The 27297-nt window shown below is 34.6% G+C and overlaps 1 protein-coding gene across 7 annotated transcripts in view; it reads right to left on the reverse strand.

Annotated features, from left to right (window-relative positions):
• The window catches only part of LOC137630370 (uncharacterized), a 103700-nt gene extending 76959 nt beyond the window's left edge, over nucleotides 1-26741 (reverse strand). For 2 of the 7 annotated variants that reach the window (XR_011041698.1, XM_068361801.1), the window contains exons 1-5: nucleotides 24807-26735; nucleotides 23726-23798; nucleotides 5906-6004; nucleotides 5451-5666; nucleotides 4408-4543 (exon numbers count right to left, since the gene is read on the reverse strand). Coding sequence is in view for 4 of the 7 variants with exons in the window: in XM_068361801.1 (XP_068217902.1) it covers nucleotides 4408-4543; nucleotides 5451-5666; nucleotides 5906-6004; nucleotides 23726-23798; nucleotides 24807-26506 (2224 nt within the window). In the remaining 3 variants the exon portion in view is untranslated. Of the gene's footprint in view, nucleotides 1-4407; nucleotides 4544-5450; nucleotides 5667-5905; nucleotides 6005-23725; nucleotides 23799-24806 lie in introns of all 7 variants that reach the window. The other 5 variants (XR_011041699.1, XM_068361802.1, XR_011041700.1 and 2 more) reach the window with 4 other exon arrangements.
• Nucleotides 26742-27297: the final 556 nt, after the last annotated feature.

The raw sequence follows: 27297 nt of genomic DNA on the forward strand, positions 1-27297 counted from the left end.
GAAGATCAACCTAAGTTGAAATTAGCCAAGAGAGAGCCTTCTATACTTTGCTTTCATAAAATAATTAGATTTACTGGAGCTTTTCTTCAACTATGATCATTAAAAAAAACTCTTTCTAATGACAAGTATTTTAGGTTAATGTAATTCATGCCAACAACTGTACATTTTAATGTAAGAAAACTAATCCAAATATTAGTTTTCTACAATTTTTTTGAATGGTCTTTCTAGCAACAAGTGCTAAAGATTTATGCAGTTTATGTCTACAATTATTTTTATCAATGAAAAACTTATTAAAAATTTTCATTTTCCATCAAAACCTAGTTTAGAAATAGATTTCATTGAATCGTCAGTTATAATTTACTGAAGTATATTTAAAAGAGGTAAACGTAGAAAAATCTATGTTACATCAAAATTGATAATCGTACAGTGATAAGAAGATTCAGTATCGTTGTTTAACCTCTTGCAAGATAAGGAAAAAAAAATTCCCTTCAAATGTGAGTTCATTGCTATTTATTCCAGATTTTGTGCATCAAATCATATTACTGTACCAATTTCTTATTGTTTGGGTCCAGTAATATACCCGAATACAATATGGTACTGTACAGTATTTAAAAAATTTGTGTACCGTAAAAGTGAATTATATCCCTGTATGACTTATCTAAATTTATTAACGATTAATAAACACTGATTAAAAATAATCTAAATTTTTTGAGCTCCAACAACTCACCAAATGATTTGGCTCTCAAGCCCCAGGCTCCTTTCCTTTTTTTTATATTTTATTCAACTCATCTTACCACCAAAAATATGAGATAGGACTTTAAAAAAAATTATTGTATTGCTGATTATTCTCTTTTCCATTAATATTTAATCTTACATACTGTACTTTGTAAAATTTCAATATACGCAAATAAGAAGAAAAAATGAAGGAAATTACATTGCTTGGCGTAGAAGGATGTAGTTTTTACCAGACGTAAATTACGTCATATGGCACTCAAGGGGTTACATGTTACCTTTATCTTTGACAGCAATAGTGAACTGATATCTGATTAACCCTTTTACCCCCAGGCTATTTGGAAATTTCCAACCCTAACCCCCAGGGGGTTATTTTTTTCCCAGCACATTTTGCAGTATATTTTTTTTAAATTGCTCTAATAGCCTTAATTTTTGTCATAGAGAGGTCAGGTTGGTCTCATTCTCTTGGAAAATGCCTGAATTTTCTCAAAAAATTATCAAAAATATGAAAAAAAAAATTTTATAGCATTTTTTTGCAAGGACGTACCGGTACGTCCATGGGGGTAAAGGGATGGCTTTTGTGAAATGTACCAGTACGTCCTTTGGGGGTAAAAGGGTTAAGGTACAATTACCGATTGAATTACTGTTAAATTTCTTATTCCTGATCTAACTGTAGATATTAATCTCTGGCAATGTTGTTCAGTTAGTTCTTTATGCACGTTGCACAAGATTTTTCATAACTGACCATACTTTGAATTAAAATTTCCCAGACTGTACCATCCTGTACGTAGTACTACATATGCAGATCTTTCCAACAGTCATGCCTTTATCATAAGGCTCAATACTAAATAGTATTCTAGAAGTTTTATTCCAGTTATGACCAGCAGTTCAAACCTGCAATGAATGTTTTCATGTTGAACAGGCTGACATCAGTCTTTAAAGTTTATATATGAAAGGTCTATTTCAACACTGTTACTGATCTTAAAATATTTTATATTAATTATTCATTACTCTCGTGTAGTTTATTTACTTCCTTATTTCCTCCCTTCCTTGGGCTATTTTTCTTGGTTGGTTGGCATCCTTGGGCTTATAGCATCGTGTTTTTCCAACATGGGTTGTAGCTTAACTATTAATAATAATAATAATAATACTGTTGATGAAATTTCATTAAAAAGCCACATCAGTTTAAATTCTAAATAACCGGTACCTATTTTGCAGTATAACAACGAGCACTCCATTATCTTTCAATTCTTCATTAATGTAATTATCCATATAGGCAATTTAATGCAAATGAAAAGAGGGACCAGTGACTTCAGATGGTTTGTTTGAATGGAGAGAATAGAAGCCAATAGGTTGAGCAGAAGGTTATACAATTTGGAAGGTTAGGAGAACAGGAGGACTTTAAAAGTGTTGGACACATGCAGGGAAGAATTAGAATAAAAGTGCCGTTATTTCCCAGAAGTGAGTGTACATGGCCAAGGCATGTAAGCCAGTTCTTTCAGTTCTCGATAGTCTGGGTAACCTTCAGTTCTCGATGGTCTGGGTAACCTTCAGTTCTCGATGGTCTGAGTAAACTACCCAATAACATAAACCGGTAATAATAGTAACATGAACAAATGCGTGGGTATTGTGTGTGTACAGAGTGCACCACACTCCAGATGATCCATTTGCAGAAGTATATCAAGAAAATAATGCGGCAAATACTTTCTGCACAGGTGGTTCCTGCGTTGTACAATAAATAACTAAAGTATATGACAGGGACTAAGAAAATGGCTTTTGTTTTGAAGTCACCATATCAGATAAAGCTTAATCTAGATAAATATAAAATTAGCTTTATTACAGTAATGTTATTTCAATTTTCAGGTATGATTTCCTTGAATTTTTCAGATACCAGCATATTAAAGGAACAAAATATTTTTAAGGAGCTGAAGTGATTATGAACTGGAGTGAACATTGTGATAAAACCTTTCACTCTTTCGTCTTGGAAAGTTTTGTGAGAGAGAGAGAGAGAGAGAGAGAGAGAGAGAGAGAGAGAGAGAGAGAGAGAGAGAGAGAGAGAGAGAGAGAATTACTCGTAACTAATTTTGTTGTCATATACAGAATAAATGTCTACAAATTTCCTGAGCTAAAGGTAAAGAAGGTAACTAACTTGCAAAATTATAAATATTTAAGGCAAATTCCATTGACAAGTATATTCTAAGCAACAAAACTAATGTGCAACCTCTACCAGGAACTAAGCTGTAGTATATACTATGCATCAAAACTGACATTACTTGCAAAATAAAAACTATACAGTATATATAATTTATGACAACAGACAAAAGTGCATCAAAACCCATTAAAAAAGTTAAAAGTTGCGGGTTTTAGGTCTCCACAGAGACGATTTACATCGTCCTCCTCGGGCGACTATTAGCCAGCTGGGACTATCACTAGTCCCCTCTAACCTCCCCCCCAGGTGCCACGTGGGAGTACCCCCCGGTAGAAGGTCTCACAGGATTCGCGTCCCTGGCGGGGACCGAACTCGGGACCTCTATAATAGAGACCCGCGATGCTACCAACCTTGCTATCCAGAGTATTAGTATTAGTGAAAATAGATAGAAATGACAGAATTGTGCGAACTTATAACCCCAGTTAGGGAGTAATTACAATACTGCAATACAAGGAAAGAGTACTATTTTATTGGATACATTTACAGTACCAAAGCATACAGAAATATCACGGCTACACTGACAATGCCAGTTTGAGCAATGGTCCAAAACTTACCAAAGAGTAGTGCCCAAAGCAAATTTTTGCCCAATATTAAGTTGGTAATACAAAATTACTGAAACAGTAATAATATCAGTACCTACCATGCAATACGATGTATGACTAGCTATGTGCAGGTTCAATACCTATGTACAACAAACATTTCGTATTACTGGCTTATGTAAAATGAATTGGCCAAGGTTACCCAAAAAATATTTGGAAAGGGTACAAAATTCCTTGTAAAACTAATAATTGACGAAATATCCTTCACGAAATCAAGGCTGAGGCTTACTTTTCTCATAAAGATATGTATAACAGACAAATATATACACACAAGTGCATCATGACGATCTGTGATCTGAAACATTATTTTTTCTTTCTTAACAGTCAAGTGCTAATGGTAATAAGGCATATCTGCCTACAATGGCAGCAAATAAAAAATGCGTAACATGCATGATGCATAGGAGGAGCTGACATAAAGACCATAAGAAAAAAACAAAAAAGTAAAAAAGCTAGCTGAAAGTGTCACACTACCTTTAAAAGTCAAACACATACTGTATGTATTGTCAGACTACCAAATATTCCACCAAAACAGCTTCGAAGGGCATTCCTTATTTATCAACTTAAAAAAAAAAATAACATAAAAAAACAATATAAAAAATACATTGTCACTGGATACAAAATCAATAAAGGAAATATGTAAGACAAGATTCCTTTATAAACAATACAGCAGATAAATGCAGACAGAACTAAAATAATTAAAATTATAAATATAATACAGTCTTAGATACAACACTAAAAAACCTGCTAAACTTTGTTCCATAATATCACATAAAATGACCACAGTGTGCAAGAGCCCTGTCAAAAATCTAGTTATTGTACATAGCCTATTGGCTTAATAATTCTGCGATTTTGAGCGATGCCTTGTACCTGAGGAGTGTGGGTGGTCATCATAATTATCATCAGGAATGTGTGGCAAGGCCTTCACATTACGATTCATGTCACCATCAGAGAGCTCACCAGAGCTATAACTGCGCCTTAACTGATTAACAAGACTGCCACTGCCCTATGAAAAAAAAAATTAATAGCAATTAACGAAAACCTAATGAATTAATAATACAATCAATTATTTATCTCACAGTACTCACTGGATACTACTGACTTATGTGAATAAATCAAAGAAAAAATTAACTCTACAGTATCAGATGATAGGGAGAGAAGAGGTTTGATGAAAGAGGATGCCTTTGATAAAAGGCATTGGAGAGGACGCATCAGGAAACAAACCCCTTAATGTAGGGATAACAGAGGGAAACAAGGAGAAGAAGAAGACAGTAACAGAGGATAAAAGACACATTATATTCACACATGCATAAAAACTTGAATAGTTAGGAAACCTCAACTTGCTAAAGAGTTAACTAAATATTCTACTGTACTCCCCACCTACTTAATAACCAAATTTATCACATGAACCATAAGTATTACATTAAGTATACTATCTAAGAAAATCAGAGAGTAGGGTAACTATTCCATAATCCATTTAATTACATACCTCTATAAAATGATAAAAATATAGGAGCATAATTTCTATACAGTACTATATTCTAAATTTTAAAATGTAGGACAGAGTTACTAAAAGTGTAACTTAACAACCCAAATGATGAGGATAATTCCAAATAAAATAATCATATAAGAAAGGATAGTCATAAACATGTTTTATGAAAAACCTAGATTTCTTAATTTATTTCCTAAAGACAAATATTTTAGGGTGAATTATTGAGCATCTTGAGCATAACTATATAACATATTCTACCTATAAAACCTATCACTTTAAAAATTAATACTCAGTAAGCAGGAAAACAATGCTATTTTTTTAATTCCCCACAAAAACAAAGTCAACTATATCAAAACAAAGACAAGGAATATGGGGAAACTATCCACAAGACGACAATAACTTTCCACACAACTCGACTTGCCTTAATTGCAGTCTGCATTAAAACAGTTGTGGCGTAATTAACTCCTTTGGTACCCAGCTGAATGACTGTAGAGTAACCTTGCTGTTTTGCTTGAGCAATGCAGTTATCAATATCATCCTCCCTTCGAGTCAACCAGGGATGGACAAACTTGCGGTACAGTATGGATGAACCTCGAGTGGCTGGAGACAGCAACCACAGCACCACTAGTATTTTGAGCTGCATTGACAAAAAATATAAGAAATAACAGAAATAATGACAATCCTGTCACTGGACTCAAAATGATCATTATTTAGAAATTTATTCTGGAGTTTTGGGAACACGCACGGTGAACAAAGAAATGACTATAAACATTGTGCCTTCTCACCAGTGCATTTTCATTATGATTATAGCTCCACAAAACTAAATTGAAAAAGTGAACTCCCAGAAATACATAATTGCAAGCAATCAGAACCTACCTCGTAGTAGAATGGGAACCAGAAACTTAGGAATAGGTCCGTAATGGTCTCGAAGCATGTAAAGAAGGCGAATACAATCCAGTACATCATCCATTTTACCTGGAAGGAAAAAGTATAATGATTTAGTAATAATGACATATTACCCCATCTTGATAAAAATTACAGTATACACACTACACAGTCATTTGAAAATTCTTGGTCACTACAGCTAATTATATACAGTAACCTTGAAATTATATTTTATATGAGTACAATACATACATACTATGAGCAAATCAAAACAAGTTATAAACATGATATGCATATAATATATACCGTATTCATTTCATCTCAATTTTTCTGGATTTTTTCATTGTACTTCCTTTAAAATATTATTTCTAACAAGCTACCATGCTGATTATCTCCCGTTATTAAATGCTTCAACCCCGATGGCTCAACTTGATTTAGAAAACAAAGATAAATTAAATGCTTTTCTTAATAGTTAAACAGGAAAAAAGTTTAAAAACGTCTAAAAGGAATACAAAGACAAATCCTTTGACAACTCAATTTCTGTCCCTCGTGTTACTTCCTTACTCATACAAATAAAACCATCTCAGGCGATTCATAGCAATGAATCAACAAGATGATTATTGCCGATAAAAAAAATCTCGATCTCTTTTGCAACATATAAATCAAGGTGATGAAAAGACATGAAAAGTTAAGCATACGATTAAACCAGTATTTCTGTCTGATATACCCATTAACTTCAGCGTTCATTCACAATATTTGGATTATGCTACTCAACAGTTTACAACCCTAACACTCATGCCTATAAACAAATAATTTAGATTGCCTGTCGAAATGTAAACATCGATTAGTAATGATGATACTATCAACATCTCATTCATAAAGTGGGAAGGGAGAACATTATAAAATCATCGCCACGAAATTTAGGTGTAACATTTTCGGTAAATAATAATCATAATAGATTACCAGCATGATTGTTAAATCAATTTCGCCATTCTGCACTTCAAACTCTCAATCCGGTTTTAAAAGGTTGTGGAAAGATATAATTGTCATACAAGTTAGTTTAAAATGAGTATAGTAATGGGACGCTAGGAGAAAGGAGGATCGAGAAATCAAAGATGTTCCAGATAGATGAGGGTGCACAAGTGTTGAGAGTAAAGGTTGGGGGGGGGGGGGGGGGTGTTAAGGGGAAAAGTAGTCGGTAGGATGCCGAGTCTTCTGCTAATGTAAATACAAGTAGCAGCAAATGCCATGGGAGTATTCTGCACAGGCTGTCAACCTTTACATAAAAGGCGTTGATAGATAGATCTTTAATTAGGAGCCAATTCCAGTTTGGGAAGACGGCTACTTGATGGCAAAACACATTCTTCAAGTTTTGCCAGATATCTCGCAGTTTTTGAAAAAGTCTAGTCAGCTTATTCAACGACTGGATCTTAATAGGTGCAAAAGGCAGTGTAACTGTATCATTATTTTGCTTGCATGATGTTAGTTAAAAATTGTCTGGATTTAAATCACCTTTACAGATGCCTAAAACAGCACTAGAAAGATGTCAAATATGCTACATATATCTGAATTGCAATGTGCAATAATGCTTCCCTCTGTTCCGTAAGCAAAAATTATAAATGCGTAGTTTCATGAACAGTGACAACATGTTCAAAGTTTAAGATAGTAAACCCAAACAAACTGCTTATAAAATGAAATACAAAAATCGAATTACTCTTCTGCAAACAAATTATATGAAAAGTGGCTCCAGTTGACAGGTATTAGGAAGAAAACGTCAACAGAAGACTTTAAACTAAAAAGATAGCTGGAAGTGTGCTTGAACATATTCGTAAACAGTCCTTCATCAGTAGCAAGTAAGGCAGCAATTAAGTAGCAGTATGCTGAATTTTGGTCTGTTTCACACAATGCGTCCATTTACATTAATTGCCAAACCATAATTGGTCAGTTGTCAAAATTTGCGAAGCTTTTGACTTCGAAAGAAATACTGTAGTTTCTGCTAGTGCTTTATTCAGTCCCAAGATTAGCAAAATCATCTATATGCAGTGGATGAAACATAGCAACGTCAACTATAATAGGGCAACCAGTTTAAAAAAAATAAAGACCCTATGCATTTGGTACCATATGACCTTAAGGTATCACTAATGACAATGTTTATTTGAGGCGTAATAATGACATCACTTTTTAATTTTAAAATCTACATGAATTTTATGTTGGACATTTTTTATATACGACATAAGTTCAAAAAGACTACTTAACACATTAAGTCTACGTGTTATGCAATGAAATTAAAAATAAAACAAATCCGATCTAAATCAATGTGCGCTAATACTCGTTAGAATGGGTGTTTAGTATTTATGGCTCTTCATGTTTTGGAAGACCTGTCAAATGCCACGTAGACAAACGGTATATTGCTGATTCTGTTAAGATCCCGTATCTTTCTTTTAAAGAGAACGAAAAAAGACTAAGTCTTCAAGACATTAATGCGCAAAAAAATGTTTAAATAAAATTAATACCCCGAATTGAATAGCATTTTTTCATATGAAAACAAACTATCACAGTCTTATACGATCTTCATGACTTTTAGATTAAAAAAAACAATAACAACAACAACAACAACAACATCAACAACATCAGTCTTACAGTACGTTCTTCATGACATGTTACCGAAGGCCAAATGTTGCCAATGTTTTCGATCGCAATCAGAGAGAAAGTGCTGACGTGCGCATATTAACAAATACAACGATGCACCCAACCATGTTCATCTTAATGAAGCCGTCCTACAAGGACTCCTTTGGTCAAACACACAGTTCCCCTTTTTATTTGTTGGTTGTAATTTACAATTTTCTCTAATTGCTCTTTAGTGTCATAGCTGGTTTTGAATGAATTACTTTCTTATGAAGAAGTTCAGAGCATAAATTCAACAATTTCTTCTTTCTGTAATAAAACATAAAGTATGCCGGAAGTCTTCCTTAAAAGGGTGAATACTTTTTAAATATCAATTTGACTTTTACAAAGTAAAAAGATTGGCTTCAATAAGTGATTTAATACATTTCTCAGGAAGATGCAGAAGTCTATTGATTACAGAGTTGTGTACAGGTAGGAAACATTTTAACGTATCAATATATAGATATTTCCTAACAAATGCTTTTTTCCTGGGATAATATTGTTATTTTTTTTATATTGTATCGGATGTCAAAGAAATGTGTTCTTCTGTAAGAACATATAATGTATGATTCCCTTCTGTGAGATATACAAGTAAATTCTCATCCAATGAGAATCTCTACAAGTAACCAAAGCTATTTCTTTCTTATGTTGAAAAAACCAGCAAGAAGCAAACTATTCAATCAAACTACTAAGTCCATGAAGACTTGCAAAACAAAGCATGTAAATTTAGCCTTGCAACGTCTTGTCACCAGGTTTGAGAGAGAGAGAGAGAGAGAGAGAGAGAGAGAGAGAGAGAGAGAGAGAGAGAAATTATTGTATAAAAGCAATTATCTATCACTTTATCCAGCACACTATGTAGGCTTTATTCAAACGAAGTGCTTATCAGAAAATAATTCTAGAAAAAAAAGAAAAAAAAATTACCCCCAGGAACGGAAAGAGGAAATGTCATGAACAGCTACAGAAATATATTTAGCATTTTCTCAATTCATGACTCACCATGACGATCAATGAGAGAGAGAGAGAGAGAGAGAGAGAGAGAGAGAGAGAGAGCTATGGATCCTATGGTTAATGTCAACCAAGTTAAAACTTTATAAATAGAACCCCCTAATCTTTTCCTCGCTACGCCGCAAGTTCTTGGCAAAAGGCAAATATTAAGAGGACAGACCACACTTAGCCATATTGCCTTCGCAAGGGACAGGGCAATTAACAATATGAAAGAATATAAATCCCTAAACTCGTGCGAAGACCAATTATATTTACCGAACTGCGAACTCCACAACTGTAAACGCTATTACACAATTTTGTATTAAAGTGCAGAGCGGACATTAAAGCTCCAGTACTGTAATCGAAACAGTTTCGGGAACCTAGCAGGCTCCTCGCCAGAGCCGTTTTTATCAAGGACTAAGAGAGGCAAGTCATTTGAGCTCCAAGTTTCGTGAAACTACGGAACTTATATAGCATTTCCATAATTATACTTCTATATTTTCATCATTTGCAGCGAAGAGACATTTCTCCCGAAAGAAATGACGTTTGTATATGTACAAAACCACAACTTTTTGGTTCCCCTTCGTCCTGCCTGGTGTATATATGGACCTTGATTGAAGAGCGATTTATGTGAAGGCGGATCTGTGCGATTAAGGGAATTTTCTACAGCAAAATTTTACTGGTTTGTAGCCGCTGGACCACAAACCTTCCCGTTACATGGACAGTAACATGGAGCTCAAGAACAGCAGGCGCCATCATGAATCGATAAATTACGTCCATAAGATTCTCTCTCTCTCTCTCTCTCTCTCTCTTTCTCTCTCTCTCTCTCTCTCTCTCTCTCTCTCTCTCAATAATCAATTAAACGAATTACGGAAAAGTATAGACAACTTCAAGTTATATACTCTCTCTCTCTCTCTCTCTCTCTCTCCTCTCTCTCTCTCTCTCAATCTTAATAATCAATTAAACGAACTACGGAAAAGCATAGACAACTCAAGTTATATACTACCTCTCTCTCTCTCTCTCTCTCTCTCTCTCTCTCTCTCTCTCTCTCTCAATCTTAATAATCAATTAAACGAATTACGGAAAAGTATAGACAACTTCAAGTTATATACTGCCCCCCCCTCTCTCTCTCTCTCTCTCTTTCTCTCTCTCCTCTCTCTCTCTCTCTCTCTCTCTCTCTCTCAATCTTATAATCAATTAAACGAATTACGGAAAAGTATAGACAACTTCAAGTTATATACTCTCTCTCTCTCTCTCTCTCTCTCTCTCTCTCTCTCTCTCAATCTTATAATCAATTAAACGAATAACGGAAAAGTATAGACAACTTCGAGTTATATACTCTCTCTCTCTCTCTCTCTCTCTCTCTCTCTCTCTCTCTCTCTCTCAATCTTATAATCAATTAAACGAATTACGGAAAAGTATAGACAACTTCAAGTTATATACTACCATACGTATCGTCCTCCCGCACGGAAACAGAAAGGGTAAATTGTTACATGACGTGTTCCAGTATTAGATGACCGGAAGGTAGTGGATATAGTCACGAACAAAGGAATACGAGGAAAACACGTTTAGATGTTCCATTCAAAATACTAAAGAGAAAATCGAAACGACCCAATTATAGAGAAGGAAAAATATATGTATTGCTTGAAAAAACCCACTATATCTAACAAGTGTTCATTATTACCATATCCACATGAAAATATACTAGATATAAAACATATTTAAAACGGATATCATTAATATATTACTATTATGATCACCAAGTTCGCGACAACACAATTATACAAAACTATAGTAAACACTTCATATCGTACGTAATATATAAAAAAATCAAGTAATAGCTAACATTGTCAAAATAAGAAATAAAAAATCCTGATTCACCTACAAGAAATCGGAAAAAAGGCATGCGTTCACTCTGCAAGGAAATACTTTCAACTTCGAAACATATATTACAATATTGAGGATATAAAATGATTGACACCAAACAATTCCACATAGGCTACCTTAAACTCGCAGTAAACATTGACAAAATCATTATTATACTTCGAAATAGAGAGAGAGAGAGAGAGAGAGAGAGAGAGAGAGAGAGAGAGAGAGATTGATTGATTGATTTAAAGTTTTCAGGCATCCTGACATCTAAGGTCATTGACGCCGGTAACATTTAATTTATGTATACAAAAATAAAATAAAATAAAAAATAAAGGAGTATTCAATTAAAATCATAAAAGTTAAATGTCATAAAAGTTAAAATAGTTTTCAGAAGACCTGCTTCTGAGAGAGAGAGAGAGAGGAGAGAGAGAGAGAGAGAGAGAGAGTCTTCAAATTTCAAGCAGTATTTGTTAAAAGACAACTGATTCGAGACCTAGTGAGGATACAAACTGCTAATCAATAGCTAGCTGACTCAAGGAAATAAGCCAAGGTACAATTTATTAGTCAAGTCATGGAAAACGCTGACGCACAACCCAGAGCTCATATTGCAATACTCGCTCCGTTATTCTATTGAACAGCAAAATTCACATGTATATGAATAAAATATATAAAATTATTCATATAGAAGAGAACAAGAGGATATAAGAAAAAAGAGGATACTTCTTGAAGCCCTCAGCGATTCCGTACCTACAGTATTGTAGTACTGAGCACATTATATTATTATTATTATTATTATTATTATTATTATTATTATTATTATTAATTGCTAAGCTACAACCCTAGTTGGAAAGGCACAATGCTATAAGCCTAAGGACTCCAACAGGTAAAATAGCCCAGTGAGAAAGGAAACAGGGAAAAATTAAATTTCTAAGATTAACATAAAATAAATATCTTCTTTATAAACTATAAACACTTTAACAAAACAAAAGGAAGAGAAATAAGATAGAATAGAGTGCCCGAGTGTACCCTCAAGCAAGAGAACTCTAACCAAGGCAGTGGAAGACCGTGGTACAAAAGCTATGGCACTACCCAAGATTTAGAGAACAATGGTTTCATTTTAGAGTGTCCTCTTAAAAGAGCTGCTTACCATAGCTAAAGAGTCCCTTCTACCCTTACCAAGAGGAAAGTAGCCACTGAACAATTACAGTACAGTGATTAACCCCTTGGGTGAAGAAGAACTGTTTGGTAATCTTAGTGTTGTCAGGTGTATGAGTACAGAAGAGAATATGTAAAGAATATGCCAGACTATTCGGTGTGTGTGTGTGTGTGTGTGTGTGTGTGTGTGCGCGCGCGCGTGCGTGCGTGTGTGTGTGCGTGTGTGTGAGTGTGCGTGTGTGTGAGTGTGTGGTGTGTGTGTGTAGGCAAAAGGGAAAATGAACTGTAACCTAAGAGAGAAGGATCCAATGTAGTACTGTCTGGCCAGTCAAAAGACCCATAACTCTCTAGAGGTAGTATCTCAACGGGTGGCTGGTGCCCTGGCTACCCTACTACCTATCCAAAGGTTATTCAACTTCGCTCATAAAAAAAATAACCGAAGAATTTCAGTCGGAAGTGCACATACACAAACACAATATATATATATATATATAGAGAGAGAGAGAGAGAGAGAGAGAGAGAGAGAGAGAGAGAGAGAGGACATAAAAAATAAAAGCCAATGAAAGGGGCGCAACTTTTGATGCACTAGGAATGAAAGTACAGGTCTGTGAGAGAATACAAATGTTTGAGTTTTAAGATTTTTACTGCCTCGAAGAAAATTGCGACGGTCGGTAATGGTTTAAGCATACAAATGAGTCAGGATGAGAGGACGTTATAGTCTAAATCTGAGTATGACTTGGTTTGAAGGCGAACAACCAAATCATGAAATATGTTTACCGGTTCATAAAGAAATTGTAACGAAGGAAGATGAAATTTTATGATAACTTAATTTGGGCATATAACACGAGTTCCTATAAGTTTTACATCATTGATATATAAACGTAACGTACTCTCCAATACCGATTTTTTTCTTAGCAAAAAAAAAAAAATAAAAAAAAAAAAAAATAAAAAGTCCTGACTCTAAAAAGAGGGAAAATTGAACAAAGTTCCGTTTCGTCTCTTACCCGTATAACACATGTCATTCGAGTACAACCCACTCAACACAATACAGAGAAGTATCTCATCTTTTTCTTTTTTATTTGTCTTCTAGGAGGAGTCCGGTTTTGAATTTGCTTTTTATGTTTACTATCATTCAGACTTTTTCGTGAAAGAGGTCAGTCTTTTTATTTCGAAAAACTATAGACAAAAAAATCTATATGATAATAGACTGGATCTTGTACATTCCCAAAATTACCAAATTTCTCTTCCTGTTGTTTTGTTAAAGTTTTAATAGTTTTTATAAGAAATATTTATTTTAATGTTGATACTATACTTAAAATACTTTATTTTTCTTTATTTCCTTTCCTCACTGGGCTATTTTCACTGTTGGTGCCCCTGGGGTTATAGCATCCTGCTTTTCCAACTAGGGTTGTAGCTTAGCATTTAATAATAATAATAATAATGATAATAATAATAATAATAATAATAATAAAATGTTAATTCCAAATGATACCTATGATACAGCAAATAAATCCAATACAATGCAAGTTTGACTGTTTTCATCTGAAATGATCCAACTCAAAGTCAGCAATTTAAATCTTACATCAAAAGAATGAAATCTAATTTCTTAGCCTAAGTCATGTCATATACTTTTCCTGCTTTGACGCAAAGGCTTCCCAAACGAAAATTTTCTGAACAACTGAGACCTGTGGTGGAACGCTTTAATCTGAAGACAGTGAACTAAAGAAATAGCATGGTTACGCTCCAGATACCACTCACATGCACTGAGCATCGTCTCCATAACTATGCATAACAAAGACGGGATGTGACGCCAACTCTGTAGTTCCTGGGTTTAGCGAAAAACGGCATTTTCACAATAAATCCTAGTACAATGGAAGATGAATTTCCTGTATACCAAATATTGAAATTTGAATTTTAGTTATATTATTCCATTAAATTTCTCTAATGTTGGCATACATGATGTTAAATAGAACTAGAAGACTCCTTGCTATTTGTCCATTAAAATTCCCTAATGTTGGCATACATGATGTTAAATAGAACTGGAAGATTCCTTGCTATTTGTCCATTGAAATTCCCTGATGTTGGCATACATGATGTTAAATAGAACTGGAAGACTCCTTGCTATTTGTCCATTGAAATTCCCTAATGTTGGCATACATGATGTTAAATAGAACTGGAAGACTCCTTGCTATTTGTCCATTGAAATTCCCTAATGTTGGCATACATGATGTTAAATAGAACTAGAAGACTCCTTGCTATTTGTCCATTGAAATTCCCTAATGTTGGCATACATGATGTTAAATAGAACTAGATGACTCCTTGCTATTTGTTAATGGGAAATATCACATTAATGGAGAAAAGGAAATGGCATTAGTAATCTCTACCAAACTCAGGATAAATTCTAACAAGGTTAATCATTATATCTCTTGACAATCAGCAAAATGAGTGTTAACAATACCTGTCATAAAAGCTACCATTTTCTCCTCGCATTCTTCAATTTTTGTCTGAACTGGCTTATAATAAAGAAAAGATGATATTAGCATTTCATGTAAAGTATCATATGCGATCTCATCACTCAATTGGACATTAGAAAATTAAAATTCACTTTCTTGAGTGACGTATTTGTTACACGTGTGTGTACACACACATACATTGCCTGTAACAGTCACAGCGAAGAACATACATACCTCATTAGCACAAATTTATCAATAATTTTGCAGAGGGAATCATAATACATTCAATCTCAATAGAAATTACTAGAACTCTCTGTAAAAAACCACCACACACACGTGAAAAATAATGGTTAGCAGTGCAGAACTAGAACATACGAATTTTACTTAGGAGGTTTAGATGGAACTAAAATATCAGCTATATACTGTAAAAAGTACTACAATATAACATTAACTATCATGCATGACCAGAGTGAGGGAATCCAAAAGTGAATTCTGTAAAAACTCCCATCAATTTTGTTACTATCAATTATAACAAATATATGACTGAGAGAGAGAGAGAGAGAGAGAGAGAGAGAGAGAGAAAGTATTACAATAATGTTCCTTTGAAACCGCAACTTTTTCGTATGTCATTCAAATTCAAACCTTATTACTGGTTAAAGTCCACTAGAAAACGTAGCTTTCTCTGCCTCCCTCCATGATAACTAAACAGAAGGCTTAACCACAATCCCCAACATTTGGTTTTGGTTTCGCTCTCAGATTTCCACTTCCGACTCCTATCTGCACTTTAATTTGTTCGTCAATTTCTTCCATTTCAAGAACATTAAAGAACATACTGAACACTTGTGCCGCAACATATGAGGTACTTGACTGATAAAACAAGACGGAATATAGTTTACTGACGTCAACGCCATTACAATACCAACGAACTAATCTTGACAGGCAACACATAACTTAATTGGCAGTCTAATGGAGGGCTGAAACTAATCGTATACTCTCAAGATTATTTCCGCGTTTAAGATCTTTGCTCATTTGCATCTTTATTTTTCAAATTTATCGATATTTATGAGATCAACACACATAGGCTATATATATACATACATGCATGCATACATAATAAATACACACACACATATATACATATACACATATATATATATATATATATATATATATATATATATATATATATATATATATAAATTGTTTATGTAAATAATGGCCTTATACAAATTATGTTAAAAAACTGGTCATCATAACTAAATTTACAAAATCGAGATCCACAAAAAATAATAATCACTTAACCTTTCATTACAAATTAGAAAATGTTTAAATCATATTCAACTTCATCATTATATGGGAGGCATGTTTCAAGATAACATTATCAATGCATAATGAATTAAAGCTTGTAATTATATGGAGCCATTTTTCAAGAGAACACTATCATTATGCATAATGAATTAAAGCTGGTCGAACCTACGATATTCATCCATTTACAGAAATCCCGTCTTGTAACATTATCTTCATCTGTGTCTTTACAATAACCTTCCTTCGCCACATAATCACGCACTGAAGGTCTGACAAACAATAGAAATCCCAATATGATCACACAGCTAAAATACCACACAGCAAACGACACTCAGAACAGTAAGCTTTTTTCTATTATTTTTCCCTTGTTCTTTTAATCGGATAGAATCGCTTGACAACAAAGTGAGTCATGAACAAAAGAGAAACAAATCATACTTGATCGTAATATTTCAGGATAAAGAGAATTTAGTAAAAATATTAGTTACTATATTAATAACACTGTTGTGTCATAAACCATAAAATAAAAGAACAACAAAAGCTAAAAGTGTTTCTTAAGTAAAAATTAAAGTACGTGATGTGAAACAGGAAGAGCCACGAAAATGCAACACCTTCTGCCCTGATGTCTGGTGCGGTAGAATTCGCTAAATTCCTGTGACGATATCGTCTATTTTTGGCTACAACTACAAGACTAATTTCATCATTCTGTTAGAAATTCAGTAGAATTTTTCTCCATGATACTTGGCGGGAAAATGAATGGAAATGAAGGAAGTAAAATTGGATAATTGTACATAAATTGTATTGCATGAATGTCAAAACTGTGGCTTTGTTTACTAAAGAAATTAAACTTACACTTATACTTTACTTAAAAATCTAAAAGCTTATTTCCGAACCACGAAGATCAAATTTACCGAGACTTAACCCAGATATTTATATTAGCCAGGTTACTTCTTGCAGTAAGGAACACGTTCATGGCTTCACATAAGAAACGACATCAACGAGCAAAGAAAGAACACATCCTTTGCCATGTTTTTTCCATTAGTGTTCTAACTTTGACAATTTCAAGTTCGAATCTAGTCGGAAGCTATCCTTCCAACAATAGTTAAAGAACCGCTATATAGTAATTATCTCTAAAAGTTATGGAATACATTGAACGTTTTTTAGAAATTAAACAATATTAAAAAACTGAATAAGAGCCATATATCGTACAATCATAAACGTGAGTTTTATATATCAAATTGAATAAGGATTGCAAAATAGACAAAAATCATTGGGAAAATTCTTTAGGGCAAAAATCTTAGTGGTGTATTAGAAAGAAAAAAATATTTAATTTTCTCGACATTCCATAATGCCAAAGGAGATAATGAATATTTTGTAAATAACGGTGGAAAGGTTAACCTATATTTTACCCGATAAAGGTTGCCGATAAAGCATTTAAAATTGGTAGCCAGAGTGCTTTATTTCCAGACCTTTTAAAGAGAGAGAGAGAGAGAGAGAGAGAGAGAGAGAGAGAGAGAGAGAGAGAGAGAGAGAGAGAGAGAGAGAGAGAGAGAGAGAGAGAGAGAGTCAAAAACCTTTATTCCATTATAAAATGGTTATTCTGTTGAGAGAGAGAGAGAGAGAGAGAGAGAGAGAGAGAGAGAGAGAGAGAGAGAGAGAGAGAGATTGGAGTGTCAGTGGCACCTGATTCATCCCAAGCCCCAAAATTCAATTTGCTTACGTGGGTGGCTACCATAATAATATCCTAGGCTCACACTTCAAAAGTGGCTCCTTTGTAACATAGACTTCTTAGTCAAATGATTGAATCCTTTTGCCCGAGTGATCACGCAAAAGCATTTAATTTGCTTAATTAATTTCAGCTATATATATATACACAAATATATATACCTATCTATCTATCTATATATACACAAACACACACACACATATATATATATATATATATATATATATATATATATATATATATATATACACGCACACACACACACACACATATATATATATATATATATATATATATATATATATATATATATATATATATATATATATATATATATATATATATATATATATATATATATATATATATATATAGCATTTGCTGTTATAGTTAATGCAACTTTCTGTAAAAATTATCTTTACTAGCTACATCTTAGAGCCTCTTTACTTACATTTACTTCTTTGCATAACATTTACTAGTTTTTGCTCCTTCATTACATTTACAAGTTTCTTCTCCTTCATAACATTTATTAGTTTTTGCTCCTTCACAACATTTACAAGTTTTTTCTTTATTACATTTACTAATTTTTGCTCCATAAGATTTACTAATTTTTGCTCCATAAGATTTACTAATTTTTGCTCCTTCATAACATTTACTAGTTTTTTCTCCATAAGATTTACTAGTTTTTGCTCCTTCATAACATTTACAAGTTTTTGCTCCTTCATAACATTTACAAGTTTTTGCTCCATAACATTTACAAGTTTTTGCTCCTTCATAACATTTACAAGTATTTGCGCCTTCACAACATTTACAAGTTTTTGCTCCTTCATAACATTTACAAGTTTTTGCTCCTTCATAACATTTACAAGTTTTTGCTCCTTCGTAACATTAACTAGTTTTTGCTTCTTCATAACATTTACAAGTGTTTTCTCCTCCATAACATCTATTTTTTCCCTTTAAAAAACACTTTTAATAACAATTACAGAAAATCCAGCAGTACAACCGAATTAAAATCTCTGGGATTAAGCGGTACGTTTTACCTCTTTTAATAACGTTTATAAAATACCATCCATACAAAATTACAGAATGGGGAAACCCAAAGCCGAATACTGAAACAGCTTGGTAAAAAGATTAAAACCATAGAAACGCAGTTATAATATTGTCATAATCATCGCTACCGTCACCTTGTGCTTTTGTATGAAAAGGTGAACTTTTGATCGCTAGGCTTTATATGAAAACGTACTTGTCCATAAACAAAACGAAAATACCTTTGGTAATTGTTCACGCACCTATTTTTTTGAGAAATGTTTATATGAACTGTCATATTTTCCCAAAATAAAAACGGTTCTCCTTGGACGAATTCGCACAGCCTAAAAACAAGAGAAAAAAAGAGCAAGTCTGACCTAATATATAAATAGAAGTACTGGCATTTATCTTACGATTTTTTCTATCAACTAAAATCAATTAAATCGTTCAACATAGAGTAATATAAATCTTACTACATATCTAGACAACCGTAAGTATCCCCTTGTTTTACTGTAGCTATAATCGATCGATAGACAGCTATATTTAGACAGCAATCAAATCAACTCCGTCGCACGTGCATTATACACTCCACGTTGTTTCCCGGATTTTAAGTCCTTTTCATTCCATAACCTCTTCCTCTTCGTCATTATCTCCTCCTACGCCTATAGACGCAAAAGGCCTCAGTTAGATTTCGCCAGTCGGCTTTATCTTGAGCTTTTAAATTAATACTTCTCCATTCATCATCCCCTACTTCACGCTTCTTAAGTCTTCAGCCATGTAAGTCTGGGTCTTCCAACTCTTAAGGCTTCCGAATTATACGCCCTTTTCACTAAGATATCGCCTCAGTTTTTCACACGTTGGTATTGCCTCAAAATACATTAGTCCATCTCTTTGCCCTTACTGACATTTTAGCCACTTGTCTTTTTTTATATTTTCACCATTTAACACTTCCACTCTATTTAGATTGCATAAATAATTCACCTTTACACGTTCTCATTTATTCTTTAATTAGCAATCACTACTCACACGTCACACTCACATTGTTCGAGTGATTAAGCAATGCTTTCATAATTACATTCCATAAACGCTTCTAAATTAATGATCCTCCTGGCTTCATATATTGCGTGGTTTACCTCTTTTTCAAGCAACATTCATTGCATTAACATCCAAGCAACTTCATGAATCGACCACTTACATTCTTTTACAAACCACACTTACATTCACTATTCCATCATGTAAGCTTCCATTTACTCCAGTAACTTTATTCTTGATAATATCTGCTTTAACTTTCTCCACCTTTAAATACAAGTCTCGCTAGCTTCTCTTCATTAGGGAGAATAGGTACTGAAACATTATTCAACATATATTTCATATCTAACAATTTTGCAACTACATCTCAAGATCTTTATCTTGATTCCTCATAATTTCATGCATAGAATTAACGACTATACAATGTTCACCAAAAAGCATATAAATTATTGTTTTTGAGTGACTAAAAATTAAAATCAAGATGTGTGATGTTGTAAATTGTTAAATTAGATGGATTTGTTTACAGAAAAATGCAATTAAATGTGATTATACTGTAAATATTGTGATTGTAAAGAATATGTAATTTAACTTTTTAATAAAAAGATAAAAAAAACTATACAATTTGCTAAGATACACCTCACGCACAAGTGTTTTTCAAGTACGATTTACACTCCCCATTTTCCATGTCTAAATGACATAAGTTTTCTCGTCTTATTTCTCAATAAAAACAAAACCTCTAACATATCTAGGTATGTTCCAATCCTTCTTACATCACCTTTTCAATTACAGTATACAACCCCCCAAAATACCTTAATACCTAAAATACTATATTGAGCATTTAAAATATATTATCACTGCAAAACTAGCAACAATTTTCTTATCACGTCAATTCTTTGGGTTCTACATTATTCAATATTCTAATAGCTACATCTTAACATCCTCATTCACTTCCACAAGTATCATCAAATATACATGAACCGCTCATGCATAATTCACATTTACCTCTTTGTCTAACCTCTAAATTCATCAAGTATTCAAAATATTGTCACAAATACAAGGATGCAATTTTTACCTCACACATCTAAATGCCTTATTAATATCTATTTGGCTAAGTTAGTAAATCTATATTCATTACCTCCCACCTTTTTTTTCAGTACCTTCTCACATGTAGCTACATAATCGTGTTCTCAACGGCATTTTTATCTCAACTAATGATCTTTCCATTCTTCATTAAACCTTTTATTTCATCAATACATCACTTTGATCTTCCTCCTTACACTCGTGACAAAATCCTTAAACTTTGCAAATTCCTCAGAAACTAATTTTTACTTCATGATCGTTAACCGCAACACATGCCTATCATTCTTGCCAAACTGCCTAGAAAGTATGTTAAACGTTGATTTCTAAACCCTTCTCTTAATATCAAAATTATATTTTATTCTGAGGTTACTATAGATTAAACTGGGTAAAGATTAGATATGCCTACTCCAACATCTTCCATTTACTAACTGTAATCCAACACAGTTTTCCTTGTTAGTTTTTCATTCCCTAGAATATTCTTCTTTTAGAACCCTCCATCACCAACAATCTCTTCTCTTTGAAAACTCTTGTACAAAGCTCTCATTCAATTCCCTCCGGGAACTACATCCTTTTAAACTCCAGTATCTACTTTCTGTTTTCAAACCATCCAGAAAAGCTAACTTTTCTCATTCATCTAGCCCAGCCAAGCACATATTAAGAAACTCTCTCTTTCATTTCTCTCTTCAATCTCCAAGAATATATATACAAACAATAAAATCTTATCCAGGGCGTTGGCCACACAAATAAGCCAAGAGGATCAATCCTGAATTAGAACATTAATTCGTAAAGTAAATTATACAAAGAAGGACTCACAGGGCCAATTGTCTAACTACAAATTCTATATTACCTACTTGAGTATTTTTCAAAACCTCTCCCAGCTTATTTATAAAGCTTCTACATCGATTTCGAGAGGTAAAGATACTACCTGACAAATACGCTCCATTTTCGTTCGATTTTATGTGTAAGTATACAGTAGTTCTAAATTGTTTACTTTTTACAGGTAAGACTATCAACTTTGTACTATACACGTCTCTAACCCAAATGCCTGTCCCACCACAAACCGGACAATCGTCGCTTATACACTTTAGAGTCTGTAATAACATGAAACTACACATGATGCTGCTTCTAAAAACTTTGATATATATACTTCCTCTTTTACTCAACATCTATGCTTTACCTCCCTCTAGAAAAGTTTGTTTAACCATCCATTCAACACCATACCCTTTAATTCAGTTGTCACATCTCTTCTAGCAGGACTTGCAAAGAAGTAGCGCCAATTTCAGCTTACGTGAGAGGCTTAGTCGTGTGAAAAAGGGCAGGCGTTCGCTTGGTAAAAATGATAAAAATAAATCGGAGATGTTACGGCCAAGAAACCTAAAACTACTTGGACGGTTGCATAGGCCTATCTTTAATTCAAGCCACATAGCCCAGCCCGAGAGCGGAGAGGCAAAACTAAGGTAAAAAATCTCTAGTTGCACTATGAAGCTAGAGTTGAAAGAGGTTGATCAGAAAAATGGATGAAAGGAAGTGTGGAAACTTCCTGAAACTGGATTAACGGAGTTGGAAAGGTAGAGGTGCATTTTTCAGGCGTGGGAGTGCTTGCCAAAAAGAAGCAAACTAGACTTTCTGTGAAAAAACTATCCACAGGTTCCCGAAGAGCTCAAGAGTTCAGTTTTTCTAACAGTTTGTTGGTATCATAAATCTTCATAGTAAATGGGAGATTTATTTGTAGGTTTTGTATGTATGTATGTATGTATATATATATATATATATATATATATATATATATATATATATATATATATATATATATATATATATATATATATATATAATGTGTGTATATACATACACATCTACACTGTATATAGTATGTACTTAGATAGATCAATCAATATACCATATGCATTTTCCCTCTGGGATGAGAGTAGCCCTCAAAGGGTAATAATAATAATAATAATAATAATAATAATAATCTAATTCTTTATACTCTCAAGACTTTAGCTAAACTTTCATCAATGCATACGGTAACTAATATGGCTTCCTGAAAGTCAGTTTCACGAGATTGAAATGATAAAAGACCTAGCGAAACCTCAAATATACTGACACGATAAAGACGCATTAGAATCTTTCAAGACTATGGAGGTTTCCCTTAAAAAAAAAGGGGGTTCCAAGCGAGTTGCATTCTAGCATTACTTTTATGAAATTATTTTGACGGGGAGCAACAACGTGAAGTAAATCCTACGAATGGTTGAAATATCATTCACAAGCATAACAAATCATTCTTGTCATCTTCCTTTCATTCTGCATGGCAAAAGGTAGGTATTTTACATTCTTAGCATATATTGTCCAAGCATACAGCGTGCGGGTAATTGTTTCTTAAGAGACTGACACGGAATATATTAGAATTGATCGTGACAACGATCGACATGACTTCCACACACACACATTATATAGACACGAACTCAAAAATACAGTATATGAAAGAAATACTTTTTAAAGAAACAACTATGGTATACTTACATATTCTTTGACGTTTTTCGTCTTTACAGCCTTGTAAGAATAGTAGGCTGGGAACAACGTTCCGAACACTAATCTGTTGGGATGAAAAAAATATTTGTTAGATATGAAGCCAGGCTAAAAATTCACATCAAAAGGAATAAATAATCAATTAAACACTATATGACATTATATCCGTTTAGCAGCACCACTGCATTTAGTATGGTACTTGCAATGTAAGTCAAAATATGTTAAAACTCCATCAAATCACACTCGGGTAAATTACCAAACTATTAGTATCATAGCATCACAGCAAAACATGATATCAAACTACATATGATGAATGTCTGTATGTATGTGTGTATACATAAATACACAACACAATAAATAAATAAATAAATAAATAAATAAATATATATATATATATATATATATATATATATATATATATATATATATATATATATATATATAAAGGTTATAAGTGGGGAAAATTAACCAGTCGTATTAATAAAGAAGTGAAAAGGAAGTACAAAAACAAGATTTAAGTAAATTCAAACAATTGTAAGTACACAAATTACAATATACTGTAGAGCATAAGTTATAAACACGCACAAGTAAAACACGCACTTTTCCCTCTGTGCACACCTTTGCATGTGTTTGCATGGAAGATATATATATATATATATATATATATATATATATATATATATATATATATATATATATATATATATATATATATATATATATTTGTGTGTGTGTGTGTGTGTGTCTGTGCGCGCGCGATCCCTATTCGTGTTTTTAGCTCACTGGATATTACGATGATGGAATGGAAACCATGGACCAAATTACTGAAAAAGGTAAATATGGAAAATTACCATTTAAAAAAAAAAACAATGTTATTGGAACTCAGGTCATAAAAAGTATTAATATCAATCATGCAACGAACAAAAACACGCCATGGTAATCTAGTGTCAAAGCATTACGAAAAAAGCCCAATCCTTATTTGTACATTCGACTTGACACTACTCCTCCGGAAGGACCAGAGAAGGAAGAAGGATATAAGTAAAAACAATCTTTCTTCCTCCTCTCTCCTTCTTACCTGAAGGCTGTGTAGAGCGTAATGGCTGTATTTGGGAGAACAAGGGCAGCTACCACCACCACCACCGTCAGGTTGGTCAGGGTTACTCGAATTCTTAGACGTGATGAAACCAGAACGTCTTCATACAGATGAGCAACGGTCACCATGGAGTCGCTCCGCTGGATTCCTGGTTTTACACGATGTTCTTGTTTTCGTTCTTCATACTCTGCCTGGGTGACATCCTCCTCGCTCAGCTGGTCTAAAGGCGGGGGCACTGCGACACCAGGGGGTCGAGGATGTTCCTGAAGATATGTCAATCGCTGAGGGCGTGTCACCCCTGGGTCAGACGCAGAATGGGCGAGACGTCTGGCACGACCTCTCATCACTACTGTAGGTTGTACTTCTGCAGAGGGCTCTGAACCTAGTTCAGAAAAGGAGGATTCATCAAAGCTGCTAAAATAATCAAAGCTCTCTTGGCTATTGGTCATGTTCTCAGGGAAATAAGTTTTTGAGTCGTTTCTTGGTACTTGGTTCGTAGGATAACTTCCGCTCCCAATCGAAGTTCTGGGCAAAAGAGAGCGTTCTCCATGTAACTCTCTTATATCTTCAGTAGCATCTGACTGGTAAGCCTCAGAGTCCGATTCTTCGTCAATTAGTCGAATTCTTAAATTACCGATATTTTTAGCAGCCACTTGAGATGAAGCAGTTCGATTTGGTGTTTGGGGTAATACATGGGCCTGTGGGAGGCCCTGCGTCGGTAGGGACACCAACTCCCCACGAGACGTCATCACATGGTGGAAGTCATGGGGTTGAGAAGGAAGGCCCTGCTGCTTCCGGGCAGGGGACAGCACCCTTCCAGGTTGTGGCCCCGTTACCCGGCCACCCCTAGACACATGGGTGGCACGAGGGGGTGACATGGGTCGGGATGGCGGCGACATGGGTCGTGAGGGTGACATGTGTCGATTAGGCGACAAAGGTCGATTATATTCCATGGGAGGACCACTTACACCTTGTTGAGGGAGCGTCACTGACGAGTCTTTGAGTATTGAAGGGTCCACCAGCCCTGGCGTAGGACCTGCAAATTGTTGATAACGAGCAGCACGCTGAATTGGTATCATGTGACTGGGTCGAGATAAGGGCACTTCGGGTGCATGATTTTGATAAAAAGACTGTGAATCGACTACGAGAATCTGATTGGATGGTAAAGACTGAGAAAGAGGTGCAGGTTGCCTCATTACTTCATGATATTCAATCGGCCCAGAATTAGATAATTGGGTACTTGCAGAAGATGCTGCGAGTATTGGATCCATGGCTATTGATTCACTTATAATTTTTGTAATCTTGCGCGTTTGTTCCTCGGGGAAAGGATTGTTAGAAGAATTAACAGGGGGAGACATGACTGGTTCGAACTGCAGATGGACAGTGGTTACTGGAGATGCCGATTGATTAAGGTTTGCTGTGGATACGGCAGGAGGCTGCGGTGCTTGGCGTTTGACACCGGGTCTGCGGAAGTCTTTACCAAGAGGCGTTGTAGGCCTTCTAGGTGTTCTGCCAACGCCGGACGGTGAATCGGCAGAAGACTGCGAGAGTCGTGACCGATCGCCTCTCGATTGTCGCTCACCCGTGGTTAAGTTGGAATAACTCCCAGCATCGGAATCTCCATCGTATTCACTGTCACTCTTGCAACTCGCGAAAGAATCTCGTCGGTCCATTCCAAACATCTACCAAAACAATGACTATACGATGTCACCCTCTTTTCTGTTATCAACACAAACTCCACACAAATATTTTGGTGGAAGGAAGTATTCACACCACCATGGCGTCGCCAGTTCCTTTGGGAGAAGAGGGGATAAGAACGGATGATCGGTGAAGAAGGGATGACGATGTGTGGTGTGGTGTGCCCACGGGCAAAGCCACAGTGCCACTAAAACACTTGGGCTCGCCAACACCCCGCTCGACTCAAATAGCTTCGCCGCCGCTCCCTGGCATGAGGTGTTCTTCGTTATCTCTCTCTCTCTCTCTTTCTTTCTTAAATGCACACACAAAGGAAAACTTATAAAAGGTATGAAAACTTGAACAATTTAACCTGTATGGAGAGTTGCTATTGAAAGTGACAGAGTGCATGATATAAGTTAAAAATAATTGATGATTAGCATCAGAAAAATAGAAAAATAAACTTCAAGTAGTTTTCAATATTAGAAATAGAGGCCCAGGCACAGTCAGTGGCACAAATAAAATACCTTGGCACAGCATAGCCTCAAACCCAGCTGATGTCTCTCAAGTACCTCAATAAGAGGGTTCCCTCTCTCCCACACTCTTCTCTCTTTCTCTCAGAAACTACGACTCCTTAGCAACGTTTACACAAGACTGAATTATAAACAGAAAAAGAATGTCCAGAGGAAAAACATTTCCTGGGAAAACTAAAAGTAATTCATAAAATAAGAGCACAAGAAAAAGAAGCTGTATACCAATAAATAAGGCGAAATTATTTATTACATTTTTAACACCTACG

This window comes from Palaemon carinicauda, chromosome 38 (genome assembly GCF_036898095.1).
Source record: "Palaemon carinicauda isolate YSFRI2023 chromosome 38, ASM3689809v2, whole genome shotgun sequence".
NCBI classification, from domain to species: domain Eukaryota; kingdom Metazoa; phylum Arthropoda; class Malacostraca; order Decapoda; family Palaemonidae; genus Palaemon; species Palaemon carinicauda.